The sequence below is a fragment of the Carcharodon carcharias genome, chromosome 22 (genome assembly GCF_017639515.1).
Source record: "Carcharodon carcharias isolate sCarCar2 chromosome 22, sCarCar2.pri, whole genome shotgun sequence".
Lineage (NCBI taxonomy): Eukaryota > Metazoa > Chordata > Chondrichthyes > Lamniformes > Lamnidae > Carcharodon > Carcharodon carcharias.
In genome coordinates, this window is record NC_054488.1 from 14,210,741 (window position 1) to 14,228,527 (window position 17,787).

At 40.3% G+C, this 17,787-nt stretch overlaps 1 protein-coding gene across 2 annotated transcripts in view; it reads left to right on the forward strand.

Annotated features, from left to right (window-relative positions):
• The first annotated feature begins 983 nt into the window (after positions 1–983).
• The window catches only part of gas7b (growth arrest-specific 7b), a 425,852-nt gene continuing 409,048 nt past the window's right edge, over positions 984–17,787 (forward strand). For both annotated transcript variants that reach the window (XM_041216593.1, XM_041216594.1), the window contains exon 1: positions 984–1,225. In XM_041216593.1, the coding sequence (XP_041072527.1) occupies positions 1,046–1,225 (180 nt within the window). In that variant the 5' untranslated portion in view covers positions 984–1,045. The remainder of the gene's footprint in view (positions 1,226–17,787) is intronic.

Below are 17,787 nucleotides of genomic sequence, written 5' to 3' on the forward strand. Positions count from 1 at the left end.
TACATAGGAAAAACAGAACTTTTGCTTGTCAGACACCGTAAATCAGGGGGGAGCTGATCACAGTTTTGTAAATGACAGTATTGGCAAAAAACCCTTCACGAGGGGAAAAAAGGGTCCTAGAAAGTGACCGGCAGGACCCTGGTAAAACTGCTAACACGGAACCTAACTCGTCCCTGTAAAACATTCTCCCACACAGAACTTGTTGAAGCGGTCCGATTCAAGGGGGGATGGGGTGATGGACGGACGGGGTGGAATCGAAAATGGGACAGCAGGAGCAGTGTTGCTGCAGCCAGAGAGCATGAATTCAATTCTTTAAAGACAGCTAGAATCTATAGAACTAGAATCGTTTGTGAGAATGATAAACGAAAGGATGTATTGACCACGTGTGTCTTTTTTTCCCCTTAAAGTCATCGTGTCTGCAGAGAAACGAGAGTGATGGGGTCTGAATGATATTATCGAGGAAGCAAAATAATGAGATAATATGAAGAACATGTTTACCAGAAAATACACAAGGACCCCAAGGGCTTAATGCTTAAAAATGGGTGGATCTTATTTAGCATGATATACAATGCAACTGTTGATGCTGGTCAATGTTATGTTGTTGTTGTTGCCTTGTTTACTCAGAACAATAGCAAACCCCAATCCCCATCTCTGAACACGTTCAAATTAATTACAATGGGAGAGTTATCAGTTCGTTTCCTTCTCGTTAAAGCGCCACCATTCAGAACTGCAACAGTCTGCATCACAACGCTAGCAACTCAACGCTGAAAACATACAGCGAGGAAATCATCGGCACGGCTGCACTTTTACTCTCTCTCTTGTGAGTCTTACCCAGTTCGTCATGATCTCAGCCCTGAGTCATATCGTGAGTTGCAACAAACAATGAGGGACTCCCGAGTGTAGCATCAGATCCACCACGGCAGAGTAAAGAGGGGAGGGAGGGGGGGAGGGAGGGTAGGGGTAAGGGGAAAAGAAAGCAGGAAACCACTTTTGAGCCTTTCGCCAGGCGGGCTTACCGCTTTACGGGAACACCGAGGAATCCGCTATGGCCGGAGTTCTGTGCAAAACTTTGTACGCGTTTACCGGGGACCAGCATCAGCAAGGGCTGAAGTTCGAGGCTGGCGAGGTCATCAAGGTTTTACAGGTGCTAAACGGTGGATGGTGGGAAGGAGAAAAGGATGGGGCCAGAGGATGGTTCCCTGCAAGTTATGTGGAGATTTTAGAGGTAAGGTACTGGCAAAATAACTGAGATTCTTGTTAACTCTACCAACTGTGTTTTTTTTTACGGCTCCCTTACTGTTTTTGGTCTTTAATCACTTGGAAGTTCAATCTTGTTACACGTTGCAAAACGGATGGGGAGCACAGAGTCGCTTGAAATTTCAGGCCAGCCAGATGTGCCCTGTGCTGGTCACGGGAAATTTGAGCGCAATTTAATTAGTTCAGAGGGATGGTTTACGTTCCTCTTTCCAGCTAGTTGCATTATGTTTGTGGTATCCATCAAGATTGGCATCACTCAGGTTCACTTGATCCACACCCCGCCAGCACTCAGAACTAAAGGAAAATGGATAAACGATGTGGAAATTTTGATACAGTCTTTGGAAACTTGAAACTTTGGAGGATACTTGGGCAATGAATAAGATTCATTATTTTAAAAAATTGAAGACTGCAGATTGACGAAAGGAAACTGCCAGTTTTTGAGAGTGGATTTGCGGATTAAGGTGTTTTATAGCACTTCTCCCCGTTTGTAAATTGTTCTGTGACAGTCCAACTTCTGCAGTTGTTGTGAAATCTGATGATCGATTTGCTTTCGACACCGGAAATTAACATTTCACATTCCGCTAGGGGGCACACATGAAAACAAAATGTCAAAAAACCGTAACAAAAAAATGAATGGAAAATTGTAAGACTTTAAATTTGTTATTTTTTAATGTAACGCCATTTTATACTGATACCTGCTCAAATTGGGTTCCGAAATCTCTAAATTTCCACCTCTGATTCTTTAATTTCCACGTTAATTGAATCAACACAGGTTAGGTTGAAAACTCATTTACATTTAATATAAGGGATACTGTCCGATTAAAGCTCCTCGTTAATAGTCAGTCATGATATTGATCTTTCAAAAAAGTGACCTTAAAAAGGTAACAGTTTGTAGCACTCACTAAAAATTGAGATCTTCGAGTACATTACATCTCTGGATGAATCTGCATTTACACTAGAAAGCTGTGGTTTGAAGGTGTGAGATACACAGTGCTATTAACTTTCAATACGTAAAAAGTGCCTGAAATGTTTCAGTACTGGACCGTTACTAGGGTTGGTAAATCGTTGTATTTATTTATTTAATTTTATTCTTTCACACGATGTGGGCAACACTGGCTTGGCTAGCATTTATTGCCCAGCTCTAATTGCCCTTGAGAAGGTGGTGGTGAGCTGCCTTCTTGAACTGCTGCAGCCCATGTGGTGTAGGTACAACCACAGTGCTGTTAGGGAGGGAGTTCCAGGATTTTGATCCAGTGACAGTGAAGGATTGGTGATATATTTCCAAATCAGGATGATGTGTGACTTGGAGGGGAACTTGCGAGTGGCGGTGTTCCCATGTATCTGCTGACCTTGTCCTTCTAGGTTGTAGAGATTGCAGGTTTGGAAGGAGCCTTGACGATGCAGTGCATCTTGTAGATGGTATACACTGCTGCTACTGTGTGAGTGGTGGAGGGAGTGAATGTTGAAGGTGGTGGATGGGGTGCCAATCAAGTGTGCAGCTATCTTGGATGGTGTTGAACTTCCTGAGTGTTGTTGGAACTGCATAATAATGGTATGTGGAGAGGATTCCATCGACTCCTGACTTGCACCTTGTAGACGGTGGACAGGCTTTGGGAAGTCAGAAGATGAGTTACTCACCACAGAATCCCCAGCTTCTGACCTGCTCTTGTAGCCACAATATTTATATGGCTGGTCCAGTTCAGTTTCTGGCCAATGGTAACCCTGAGGATGTTGATTATGTAGATTTTAATCACGTGACTTCTTTTCCCCTCCCCCCAAGTCACACTGCTTTTTCCGATGTGCAATTTTTTTTAAGTCTTAAAACAGTGTTCAAAGAAAATTTTAAAAACTTTTTCTCTCTCAGGTTGCTTGTAGCAATGTCCGGGTTGATTAAGTTTTAATTACTGGAGACTCCAGGGCAATCCTAGAGGAATTGGCAATGCCAACCTGTACTTTCAGGCAGATTAGTATCTATAACCCCAGCACAATAATAATATTGGCAATTATGCATCACATGCTATCCTTCCAAAACTATTTTGGACCAGGATTTTTTGCTAACTGCATCCAGCTGATACTAACATGCTGATTTTAGCGCTGTGTAAACTGGTTATCATTTTGAACGGTTTACAGGGTAGCTTAGTTTAATTTCCTACAGAGATTATATCTCTTATGCTTATTTAGCGCATAGGTAAAGCAGTTTCTAAGCCTCTTTTCTGGGCACATATGCTGGTTTCCATGCTGACCTATCTTCAAAATAATGCATTGATCTACAATGGGACGACATAACTAGGATACTTCAATCCCTATGCATCAAATTAGCAATAGCAGGGCTACCCATACTAAAACAACAGGTAACCAATTGAGATACTCAAGGCCCTATTGAAGAAGGCCTCCAAGTTCCAGTGGTGTTTATCTGCCTTTCTAGCTGCTTGGAGGCAGCCTCCCTGTTGCAGACCAGGAGAGGCAGCTTCCTGGGCAGGTTTAGAAGTCCTCTGCCTGTTTTAGTGTAAATTTGTAAGCATACAATGCTTTTCTTCAGCCTAGTCATTTATTTACATTGGAACTGATTGGATTCAAATTAGCGCTGGTACAAATTAGCCTGTCATTAGCCTTGTTGGATGTTCTTTTCCATCTAAGTCAAAAATGAAGTGTAAAACAAGCTGGCAATTCACTATTTCTCATTTTGCACTGTCACAGGAGACCAATTTCACCCCTTACAAATCTTCTAAGTGATTTTCCACTCAATATTTATCCCAGTTTGGTATTATATCTCTCATCAATACTGTTTCTTAATTTTTAACTAATTTATTATCCCATTCTATCCTGGAATCCAATGGTTGTTAGTCTACATAGAAGTCTTTTGTGTGCAACTGTATAAAAAGCTTTCCAGAAGCTCAAATAAAGTGCATAATATTTGTAAAGTCGGCAAAGAAGTCCATGTAACTTGCCAAGTTGGAATGTTCTTTCCAAATCAAAGCTGTCTGTTTATTGTTAAATGATTGTTATAAAGGTACGCCTACACCTTAGGCTGGCTTTTGTTACTATCATAGGTATTGCAGCTACGAGAGGCTTAAATGCTTTGAATTGGCTCAGTCACTTTTGTCTACAATTTCAGATATGGATGCCATGTTTACTCCAATTTTCCAGAAAGTTTACACTGTCCAATAATTATTTTCTCCCAAGTCTCTCCTTCAGCACCTTAGAATAAATACTGTCTGGCCAAGGGAATTATTAGTTTCCAGTCCATTTAATCTTTTGCATTCTTCTGCAACACTCATTCCAAAATCCACTTGGCTATTCACTGTGTTACAATAACTAGATGCAAGGGTAATATTTTCCTCTGTAATAAATTGCTTAAGGAAATTTCTGTTTTTCCCTTAGCCTTCAATTTATTCATCACTTTATTTAGAATTGTAGCTTCCTCTCTAACTGCTCTTTTATAATGTACTGGGAAAATGTTTTTTTTTGTATTCTACTTAGCATCCTTCAACGTCATCATCTCTAGGATCTGTTCTGCACCCTTCAGACTGCTTTTGCATTTCTCCTACTCCTAAATTTATTCACCCATTCTTTTCCCTCTAAATTTTGCATACGTCTTTCCCCTTATTTCCATTTTAATTGCTTATTCATCTGTTTTTGATTCACAGAATCATTATAGCAGAGGAGACCATTTGGCCCATCAGTTCTATGCCGGCTCTCCGTGGAACAATCCAGCGAGCCTCTATCCTCTTGGCTCTGCAAGTTTATTTCCTCCCAAGTGCCCATCTCATTTCATTTTGGAACATTGATTGATTGTCTCTGCTTCCACTACCCTCATAGGCAGTGAGTTCCAAGCCATTACCACTCATTGCTTATAAAAGTTGTTTCTCATGTCCCCATCCCCCCATATCTCATGCCCCAAACTTTAAATCTGCATCCATTGTTAATGGGAATTTCTTTTGTCTACCTTATCCAAACCTCTCATAATCTGGTACACCTCTATCAATTCTCCCCTCAGCTCCTTTGCTCCAAGGAGAACAGCCCCTGCTTCTCCGGCCTAACCTTGAAATTAAGTTCCCTCATCCCTGGAACAATTTGGGTAAATCTCCTTGGAACCCCTCTTTCTTCCTAAAATGTGGTGGCCAGAATTGGATGCAATACTGTAGCTGTGGCCTACCAAGAGCTTTAAACAGGCTCAGCATAACTTCCCTGCTTTTGTACTCAAGCCCAAGATACTATATGCTTTGTTAACCACTCTGTCAATATATCTTGCCATCTTCAAATATCTATGCACAAGCCACTCCAGGTCCTTCTGTCCCTGCACATGCTTTATAATTGTGCCATTAAGTTTATATTGCCTCTCCCTGTTCCTTCTGCCAAAATGCACTTCCTCACACTTCTCTGTATAAAATTCCATCTGCCACTTGTCTACCCAATCTGGTAGCCTATGTCCTATTGCAGTTGATTTGTGACATCCTCACTGTTTCTCACATCTCCAAGTTTGGCATCATCAAAAAATTTTGAAATTTTATTCTGTATTCTAATATTCAAGCCATTTGTGTAGATCAGTAATGTTTATTTAGCTCAACTGTATTTTCTTGGGTATATACCTATCCTATATAATTAATGAAGTTTTTCTTTAACTAAGATGAATTTTGTTTTTTTGCTCCTACTTAATATGATTTCAGTTGTCCAATTAAAGTTGACCTTTCTAAAATTGTATTTTTGCACTGGTTCTTATGGTGGTAAATTAATGATGATCTCAAATATAATCACAAAATGGTTACTATGCCCCAGAGGTCCAATTTTTCCAGATCATTGATGTGCCCTAAATGATTAATAAGAAGTGGATCTAGGTACAACTTATCCTAGTGGGCCAGGGGTGGGAAACACAACAAAGCAGGGCAACAAGTTATTTTGAGTAATATTTGCTGGTACTGAATGCATAATTCAATAATGCACCTGTACTGTTACTTATCTGTAAGTATCTACCATACAGCTACACACATGATAGCATAAAGCATGAAATAAGAAAACACCAGTTTAAGACTGCTCTTTCCACAGATCACATACAATGCACCCGATCGTGGACTCTGCCTCACACGTTTAATCCCCTAAAGAGAAATTATGTATAAATGCTCTGTAAACCCACAGCAAGTTAGGCTAACCTGAAGAACATTCACATTTTAAAAAATCTCTACTAGTTAACTCTGGCCTGGTGTCCTCTGGAAAACATTCTCCTGACGTCTCAGTAACACAAAATACGGCCAGTGATATTAGTTGGCAAACACTTAACAAGTTGCACAAGATTCCTCTGTCCACTATTTTAACAGAAGCATCGTGTGCTTATTGGTTACTTTATTGCATGCTACAACATGTTCAATAATCTCATTCCATATTTATTATTATGATGGCTTTAAAACAACTGGGTGAATCTCATGTATGCATGGAAAGTGCAAGGTTGGGCACACAACTTTGATCATCTGGTCAGGACTTTTCCTGATGACTGGAAAAGGTTTGTGCATTGCCTGAGAATTCAGAAAATCCATGCCCAAACACTAGGTGGCTGACCCAACCTAAATCCCACCCATTAACCCACCAGTTGAGCTAACCTAGAACTGCTTTTTACTCCCCCACACATTCGTAGGGGAGTTTGTCGCACCTGTTCCAACATTTTGTTTGCCCTTTAAATGAAATGGCAACCGTCTGTACACATCTTTTTTGTCCTCTTTGAAATCAGGTACTTAGCTTTCCCCCTCATAAATACATTTTGCCTAATTTAAACCTGTGCCATCACATAGGCAATGACTGGACCTCAGCTGTGTATCACTATCTTAAAGGGAAAAGAATTTCTGCAGGGTATTTCTTCTTCAATGAGAAGATTTTCTGGTCTCGAATACCAGACGGCATTAATCACAGTCTAAATAGTGTTGAAACATTGTTATGCATCATTAGTTTCCTGATTCACCTCAAACTGCAGCCTATTATTCTGCATTAGAAAAGCAACATTGGAGAGAAAACAAGTGCACACATATGACAGGTATATGACCTTGTCTGAGATATATGTATATATATATATATATATATATATATATAAAAATAGTGTTGGTTGTGTATGTCAGTATTCTGCCAGTTTTTGTTATTTAACTTGATAGACAAGTGAGTGCAGACCCCTGCATTATCAACACAGCTTACCCTATTTTGAAGCAATAATACTGTACTGTAATGGGGATATAATTCATTGAATTTACAGCACACGTGTACAGGAATCATGTACAATCCATTTAGTACCAGATGTGGCCGCAGTGAATTATCTTTTTTTAACTTTATCCAGTGTGTACTGTAGTTGTGTGATGTCTATGTACTTAACCCACCGAATGCCACTTTAGTTTATTTTTAGATCCTTTTGGTTTTTACAAGGTCAGAAATGCTAACTCTGTACTGATAAAAATATAATAAACCTTTAGGGCATGAGTAGCTACTCTGATGGCTTAGGGAGTAGCTACACATGCAAATTAAAAGCTCACAGGTTAATTGCAGGTTGGTTAGCTGATTTCAGCTGGCCTTAATGCTCCAAGGGGTAGTGAAGGAAAAATGAGCCAGGGTTCCCACTCCTGATAGACATGCAGTGAATTTCTGCTGATAAGTACAGATGTGATTGTCGGCCAATGGCAGTACTGGGCTGTGCCGTGATGGGCTCCATGTTACTATTGGATGGTGATACACTCTTTCTGAATTCACAAGACTACGTTTGTGAGAGATTGGGTGATTTTCTTCTTCCATTGATTTGTACATCTGCAACCGTCAGTATCCTGAGGAAGAATTGAGCAGCAGAAAATTGGAGTACAGAAGAAAATAGAAACAATTTTTAAAAACTGGGTCATGACAAAACAATGTGGAGAGTAAATCCACATCTGCTTGCAAATTATCCTGGTCAAGGTAATGCTCAGTAAAAGGACTTGTTGGTTTTATTTATTCATTCATTTCTAAGATTTGCTGAGTGCCTAAACATTTCACAGCCTGAGCCGTCATGGGGAAAGAATTGTTTTGATCATCATGCACAGCAATATTATAAACATATTCTTTTAGATTGCATTTACAGTGCAAATGAACATTCTGCATTCCTTAATCAAGTCCATTTGCTCTTTCGCTCCCTGGGAATTCTCCTTAAAAATGAATTGTCTTTAGCATTGCTGAAGTTAGAGATATGACATCGACGGTTTTTGTCTTGCGCCCATCAGGATGGAATCGCAAGAGTACCAAATCTCAAAGGGAACAACGATTTATACTTGACTGTTGAGAAAGCTATCCAGTGGGATAATGGCTACCCCAATCCGATCACTGTCGCGTTGTACACTAACCATCAGTTTAAGATTATCAGTCAGGCTTGCAGTGTGGCTCACTTACACATGCTAGAAGCTACATATATTCATGCACAACAGTCCTTTCCAAACAGAAAGAACCTGTCCACATATTGTGCCTTTTTCAAAACAAAATCTTGGGGTCAGCCGTTCCCTGGTTCATTCCCCTTGGCAATGCCTTGACGAATCAGAGTTGACTTGCTTGGTTTTATTTTAAACAAATGCTTGGCAGTTAATTGTTCTGTGATGCATTCTCCATGGCAGTTCCTCCACCAATCAGAGCCCACTTGCCAATGAGCACCCTCTTCCCATGAAGTATAAATTGGTATTCTCTTTGAGATTTGTTATTCTTGCGATTCTGTCCCGTCGAAAATCTTTGACGGCATGTCTCTTTATTCAATAATACTCAAGTTCTTTATTACCAAGTGACCATTTGCACTGTCTTTGCATAATGAATTACAAGTTTTGAGACTGTTCACTGCATGAACATTGAGGACCTTTGGTGTGATATCTGTGAAAAATGCTACTAATGAGTTGAATGTAGCTGTCATCGAATAGCAGGTCTAGGAAAGATAGATTAAAATTTAGATGGAGTGTCTAAACCAATGTGCTGCAGGCATTGAAATACAGCTTAACATAGTAATCATTAAAACCTATTGCTACTGGGAAATCTCCATTCATTTAAACTCAGTATGAATCATTGCCAAGTTAGGCTAATGGATTCAGTTCTTGGTCATGGGCTTGTCTGGTTGACTGAGAAGGGATAGTTGAGGGGAAAAAAGACAACAGACTACAGGAGATACATTTTGGCCTGAAGCCCAGGAAAGTATGGGTTTATTTCTTGTGCCAAGTAGTGTTCCAGAAAGTTAGATAATTCTGAGGATACGAGAAAGACAATCCAACATTATGAAGTTAATCCTTTTTTTAATATGCAGAAATGAAGTGAGATTGAGTGGAATAAGAAAGTTCTGATTACATTTGGAACTCTGTATATTCATACGCTGTAAAATAAATCAGCAAAATGACATGTATCTGAACTTGCTTTGCCAACTATTAGCCCAGTCCACCTTTGAGGAGGTTGGACAAGATGACATTGGAAAGACATAAACACCCTGTTCCAGTCATATCTGAAGGTATGACTTCAACCAAGCAATTAGGTAAATAGCTTGGTTATCAGTTCTAAAAACAAAAAAACTGCGGATGCTGGAAATCCAAAACAAAAACAAAAACAGAATTACCTGGAAGGGTCATGAGGACTCGAAACGTCAACTCTTTTCTTCTCCACCGATGCTGCCAGACCTGCTGAGTTTTTCCAGGTAATTCTGTTTTTGTTTTTGTTTTGGTTATCAGTTCATTTCCTTAAAAGTAAAACAATCAGAATGAGCAAGGGAGTGACTGATGACATTGAACCTAGGAACATACCTGTTACAGTTTTGAATTTGTCTCACAAGTGTTTGGGGAAACTGATTTTCATTTATTTGAAAATAGCGATTTCAATGACATTTTATTGTTTCACAATCTTCCTGTGCCATTTAAGCTGTTTGATCTTAATGCGATTCCCCAGATGAAAGGAAAATGTTCTAACTCAATGGTTTTCAGCCCCAGAATTTCTCTTGTATTCAGTGACAATAAAGTTATGGTTGTATTTTTGATGTAATAAATTTAAATGTCAAAACATCATCCCGTTTTTGTCAATCTGACCTCCAGAAACTAAACAATGAATATTTGTTCCTAAGGAATTACATCATTGCAAACATTTAATCATTTCCTTTCAAACACAATTGTAATTTTCTTTGGAATTTCATTAACTCATTAATTAGTAATAACATTGCATGACATAAAAAACTAAAATTGTGTAATAGCAGGAATAGCATCTATCTGAGCAAGATTTACCCCTAAAATCAACATGGTCAAATTGGAGAGAGTAAGTTATCCTGCTCTAGTACATGGAGTTTAACGCCTTAAATTTGTTTTAATCCAGCTTTTATTCTATTAATATCTGCTGCAGATTTCTGCATGTATTGCTGCAGATAACGTGTAATGTTAATTTTGGGTGATAGTGTAAAATATGAAATATCAAATTTGCTGCCCATTGCACACCACAGCCTGATTTCCTTTACATTGAAGTCGGCTTTATTAGAGTCAACTCATATTGCCTATTTTCCACTAGCTCCCTCAGATAAAATTACTGCTTGTGCTTCAAGAAATTACTGTACATAATTGAATTATTACAAGGTAGATTTAGCAAAAGAAAGCAAATACAGTTGCGAAATTTTCAAGCAGCTGTTAACATCACAAGCTGTGTGATGCAGGTTTGTTTCACATTATCTATACTCAATCATTTTCTTTTGTCCAAGCACTATTGAATAGCAATGTTCCATTAAAATCAATCTAAAGAATGTCAGGATGAAGCACAGGAATTCAGAAACAGAACAAGCAAAGATTGAAAGCTCTGAACATAAACTAAGTAGAGCATCAAAACTCAATTTCTGTACATGTGCGTAAAGATTAACCTCTCTCTCTTAGAATCCTGGCTCTCATCCCTAATAGATTATGACTTTCTAATTCCTTTACTTTGTGGAGATACAAAATACCCAGAGGTGCACATCTGCATAATACCTAATTATCACAGTCTGACAAAAATCATTTTAGACCTGTCAGTAATGAAGATTAATAAGCTGTTTTAGAATCTCCTCAGTACTGCTGTGAGGTAAAGAGCTTTACATAGCACTTTATATTTTGTAGGTTCTGTATAATATGTGAGTAACAATTAGGAGCATTGTGCCTTGGGGCATTGCCTGCTCTAAAATTTTCAGCTGCTTTATTCTAAATTAAGTTCTACTATTTATGTTGATTGCTATACAATGTAAAACTCTGCAAACCCTGCTGTGTGGTTGAAATACTCATTCCATGCCATGTACTTGTGAATGGGAGTCCAAGCACCAGTTGGCATTTTAATCCGCCAGCCTTACGCATTTGGTAAAACTAGAGAAAGCCTTTGTGACCTCAGGGTGTCACAAAGTGCTGTTACAGCTAATTAAGTACTTCTGAAGTGTAATCATTGTTCTAATGCCAAAAACACAAGCAGCACAGTGATAATGACCAGATAATCTGTTTTTAGTGATGTTGGTTCAGGGATAAATAATGGCCAGGACACTTTTGAAATACTATCATACGATGGACCTAAATCATCGTGTTGAGTAAAACTTTCTGGCCTATGTCCTAAGCATACCTTTGACAATTGTGAATCTGTGTAGTCTTCACTTGCTGCCCTGGTGTGCCTGATCCAGAATTCCTATATCCTGTTCGAATGTTGGCATTCCCATGGCATCAGGGATACCATTGCTGAGAATTGGTGCCAAATTCTGCCTAAAAATCCCCCTAAAAGTGTTGATAGTGCATTTGTTTAATGTCTCGCCCAAATATAAGTACAGTCTTGAATCTGGATTATGTGCTCATGACTCTCAAGTAGGACTTGACCCTAGAACCTTTTACTCAGAGTTAAGTGCTACCAACTGAGCTACAGCTGATATAGCTGCCATCAAGTAACAGATCAGCTTTTGGCCTGTCGGAATATTCTTGGGGTAACTATTCATTTTATGAATGACTTGTATATGTCATATTGAACTGTTCCCATTGGAAGCAGTTTCCAAATATGTTGAGGCTGCTGGTCGACTGACTTGTCCTCATTTGTATTAAGAACAATGGCAGCCTCACTGAAGTCACATTGATCTCTAGCGTAAGTTTCCAGATTTTTGTATTACTGACTTACATGAGTGTTCAGCCTGTCAATGGTCACAAAAAATGGCAGAATTTGGCACCAATTCTCAGTAACAGTATCCCTGGTGCCATGGAAAAGCCAACATTCGAACAGAATATAGGAATTCTGGATCAGTTACACCAGGGCAGCAAGTGAAGGCTACAAAGATTTACGATTGTCAAGGGTAAGCTTAGGACATAGGCCAGAAAGTTTTACTCAACACGAAGATTTGTGTCTATGAAACAAGATTCAGTTAAGCAACAGTCAAAGAGGGTCATGTTGATATTCTGGATGGATGAAATCAAATGGCTCAAAAGACCTTTCTCATCCACCCCTTGTTGCATGAGATTTGTGCTATGCTAATTCCTTTGCAGCATTGCTGTCAGAGTCGAGACTGCCTCTAGAAGCAGCACTGAAAGACAAATGTAGCTTTAAATAGTTATCCTATGAATTCTGATGCGTTTGCTTAGGGATACATGCTTGGATTTTCAAACTTCAGGTTTGGAAACCCAAAATTTAGTTTTTTGTGAAGCCTGATGTCACCAGTTACATCCTATACACCCATATCACCACCAGTCCAGGAAACATTGACAGCTTTACCACTAGGTACTGAATACACGACCATTGTTAGGCAACCCTTACCTCAAAAGTTCATACTGTTGTTAAAGTTCCTTGCTAAAAGCTGTTACCTGTACCTTCAACCAGGAGAAAATGGTCCTGAACAGAAATGAAATATATCTTTTGACCGTACATGTGAGGAATCGGCCAGTGGAGGAGGAAAGAAGCACAATAAGTTACAAGGAATCAAAAGCTATCTTTACATTGGTTTCATGACACGCTAGTGCTACCAGTGCATGGGCCTAATGCATTTGCTAAAACCCCCAAAGTAAGCTTGCTGGAATTGTTAGAAGTGAACTGCAGGAAAGACCAAAACAAAAGCAGAATTACCTGGAAAAACTCAGCAGGTCTGGCAGCATCGGCGGAGAAGAAAAGAGCTGACGTATCGAGTCCTCTGTTCTGTTCTGTTGAAGGGTCATGAGGACTCGAAACGTCAACTCTTTTCTTCTCCGCCGATGCTGCCAGACCTGCTGAGTTTTTCCAGGTAATTCCGTTTTTGTTTTGGATTTCCAGCATCCGCAGTTTTTTGTTTTTATGCAGGAAAGACCTGATCTATGTATAAAAAAACTCTCCCTGGTGTCCATTCTTTGCAAACTCTGTAATCTTGTTTTCAGGTAGTTGCCTACGGTGAGAGAATTGCACATTGGTAGCTGGTGGCACAAACACAGCACAAAACCAGCAAAAAAGAATGTTTAAAGACATCAGGTAAACAGATTCAAAAAGAGGAATTTAAGATGGGGCATCCCTTGCAAGATGGCAAATTCCTTTGTTTTTCAGATTATCTAAGATTTATTTAAACTTCTTCAGTTCCAACTTCTTTCTCACTCTCTTCCCCCCTTTCCAGCAAGTTGGCAATTAGAATTTTCCAGCCCTGAATCAAACTTATGATTCTCAGTAGACTGCCAGGAGTTACACAATTATTGGGCTTGAATTTTAAAATAATTTCAAAACTTTCCACATAAAGATCCACATACTTTTCATACTCTGATCACAGTGGGACAACAGAATGCCTGAGCGTGCGCAGAAGAGTCATGCCCTTCCATATGTGGATAATGTTATGATGAAGTGGAAAAAATTGACACAGTGCATGCAAAAGAGAAGACTTGTTTCCTTTTTGTATGTGCTAAAACATTATGAATTAAAAACAGGTTAACCAAAAGAGGTTCCATTTGGGTCAGTTTCATTTTCATACTGATGGTTACCAAGTCATAGATATTCAATTTCACTATTAAACTTTACATTGTGAATGCTGGTCAAAGGTATGTTCTCTTATTACATAGCCAAAGACTTTGAGGCTTTTTATTATTTTGAAACAGGAACTGAAAATTTAAGTTCTGTAATTTAATGAAATTTGTTATGGTATTTATTCTGTTAATTTCAATTCTTAATAAAAATAGGTGGAATCTTAGTGCCCAAGTCCTTGGAGAAACGGTGGGATCATTTTTGTGTTTGTAAACCCCAACTCCTTGATGTATGGGCTTTGAGGTTGCTCTTTCCCAGAGCAAACCAATTAACAATCCACCTCAGGACTTCCTGACCAATTACAGAAGGGGGCTGGATTCCTCATCCATTTTGTTAAGTGAAAGATTTCTGTTTAAAGTGACCATGGCATGTTTCAGCAAAGCACAGCAACACTTGGAATTTTTGGGCTGCATGAATGGAGAGGTGACCTGGACAGGCTGTCCTACACCCCCACCTTCCCCTCCCTGCCTAGATCTAACAGTCTTACCTGGAGGTCCTGCTGAAGGATCTGAAGGGTTGGAGTGAGTTGGGAAAAGGACAACCTCTCCAACCAAGCAGTTTGGATGGAAATGGTTATGGAAGCCCGCAGCAGGAGTGCAGTGTGCAGAGAGTGCACCAAGAGGATCCAGGACATCAGAGGGTGGGAAAGGGGAGTGGCATAGCACGTCCAGGTGCCAAGACCCAGACTCTGATTTGTCCAGAATTCTCCTACGCATCACCCCTCAGGTTAACACACCTTGCAGCTCCACTCATTCCTTTCTCACATCTCTCCTCACATCCCCGTTTAAACAGCCAATACCCACGCACACATCAACCTATTGCTCTCTCTCACCCATGCCCCACAGTCACCCTCCATAAATGGTATTCTATCCTCTTTGATATGTAAGTTATTACCAAGGCTCAACCTCTCTGCTTTCTATCTTTGCAGGAGAAGAAAGCACATAAACTTTGTGAGAAGCAGATAAGCTGGGGGTTGGAGGTGGGGATGGGGTGTCCCTCCACTGACAGGCTCCTTGTTGGCCATTGGTAATGTGTGCTCACCTGGTCCACTAGGAAGGAGTTCTTCTCCCAGGAGGCTGCAGATATCAACAGTGACCTGCCATAGAGCCTGAGCCTCCTGCGGCACTGGTGCTCAGACATTCCGAGGGAGCTCTGGCCTTTGCCTGTAGACCTGTATCGGGGGTCTCGCCTCCTTCCAGTTGGATCTCAGTGTCCATCTCCTCTACCCTGTGGAGGGGCATAAAGCTGAGGAGACGGAAGCTGGTGTTGCTTTTGCAAGAGCAGTTGTTAATGGTGTAGCTTCTGCTGTTGCCCATCATTAGAGGTGCCAGGTAGATCTGCATAAGCCATGGTGAAGGCTGGCAGCAGGGGAGTGCAGCTGAAGATGAGTGAATTGCAACATGGGTTAAGTACCTTCCAATAAGTTGGCAATCAATTGTCAAACAGTGAAAGCACTCACTGAGGGAAGAGGTGCTTTAAACAGCAGCCTCTGACCTGGACATGGCTGAAGTTCTTCAGTGTAACTGATCAAAGCCTTCCCAGCCTGTCAGTTTCACCAAAGAATCTCTTCTCACACTGCATTCGTCCCAGTGATCCTATTGAGTTGCTGGCAGGTCAACAAACGGCTTCCATGGCTGGGAAATCCAGGATTCTGTGCTAAATGCCTCTTAAGTGGCTTCTGAACAACTTCTAAGTTACTTACATTCCAGACTCTCAGGGGTTCCCCGCTGCAGTTGCAATCTGCCACAGCAAAAGTCACAAGAGGGCAGGATCATGTTGGGATTCCAGCATTCTGTTCTGTTCTTCCTACCCTATTCACCCCCAAAATATGCCTCCAGTAGGCTGGGAAAATTCTGCCTCGTTATTCTTAATTGATGTAAGATATATAAAGGCTAAATTTCTTCTCGTCCTTTTGCTTGGGTGCTTTTGCACCTGCGTGCTAGGCAAGTGGTGTGCCCGAAATAAAAACAGAAAACACTGGAAATACTCAGAATGTAAGGCAATATTAGTGAAATCCAGTTAATGGGCTGAATTTTCATTGTTGATCCTGCCTGCAGGAAGATATATAGGTCGGAAATCCACAAAATATGGCATTGGGACCCTGAGGGCGATTTTCAACAATGTGGCCCATTAAGTAGCCACCACTGAGAGCCCCTTCCAATTAAGGATAAGGAGGCTCTCGAGTACTGAAAATTAGCAACCCACAGTCAGAGGTGGGAGCTGCCAATGTAGATAGGTGAATGCAATGCCAACAATCGGTTCAACTATTGACAAGGTAACTGCAATTTATATATAAGAGTTTTGCAAACAGAGACAACCAAAAGCTTGCTTTGCTCTGACTATAAATAGGTTCTCGTCACATGTAAACAAACTTATTTTTCAGGACTTTGAGTCAAACGTAACAAATGCCTCTAGTGTCTGCAGGAACTCAAATTTGTGGTTCATTCATATTTAATATTTTTTTTTTACTCTTTAAACTGTGAGAGAGTAAACAATCTGGGAGAACATTCAGCAGCAAGATAATGAGGTCTGATGATTTTACAATATGGCCACTCTCCAGATGTTTTCCCCTCATTGTCCAGTGCAAAGAATTGCTTCCACAGGTAAGCACATACTTCTTAAAAATCAAACTGTGACTTTCTGAATAAACTAATTGGGGCATAGAACCAGCGTTATTAACACTGCTCCTTTCTGCGGAATAAAATGGACAATTCAGGAGAAATGGAGTAGGAAATTGTCTTGGATGATGGTACAAACTGGGCAGTATCTGACTGGCACCCCAGAGGCATTTGATATTTAACTTTTGTGCCACATTTACTACCCACAAATATTCCTTAATCACTACCCACTATCCTCGCAGCACTCTGTCATCTCCCACTCCCACTGCTCCATTTTAGAGACCATTGTAGCACATGGAAGCAGAAATCCCATTCAGTGATCAAATACACGCGATGACAGTGTGCCACAAACTGAGGTCCATGAACCCTCACAAAGACTTTCCAAAGGATCTGCAAACTAGTCGAGCAGCACGTGAATGAGCGATGACCGGAGGAGGAGGGCTTGTTGTGAGCCATGAGGTGGGAGTGGAGTGCGGCCGCCGCATCTGAAGCACGTGGGTTGGCTGCCTCACCGAGGAGAGCACGTGCATGGAGGAGCACTGAGAGTGACAGGAAAGTCATTAGTCAGACCCACAGTTACCAAGGCTGATGGCGGGTGCCTAATGAGTTCAGCCATGTTCAAGGGAGGGTCATTTTAAAAAAAATATTTAAGTACTGTTTAAACTCAAAGAAGAAGCACCAAAATACAAGTTTTTTCAGCTATTATGTTTATCTGTTGGTATTACCATTTAGTTGGAGGTGATGCATGATTAATAACCCAATTGAAAAGGAGTCCTTTAAAATGTTTGAGACCCAATGTTTGGGTCAGGGAGGTGAAAGGACATTGCTTACACTGATAGTTCCACTTTATTTATTTCCCTTCAAAAAGTAACACTGTGATACAGTGTTGGCAAATGTTCCTGTTGCCTGGAAGGACTCTAAACATAATGATAGCTGTTCATATCATGAAATT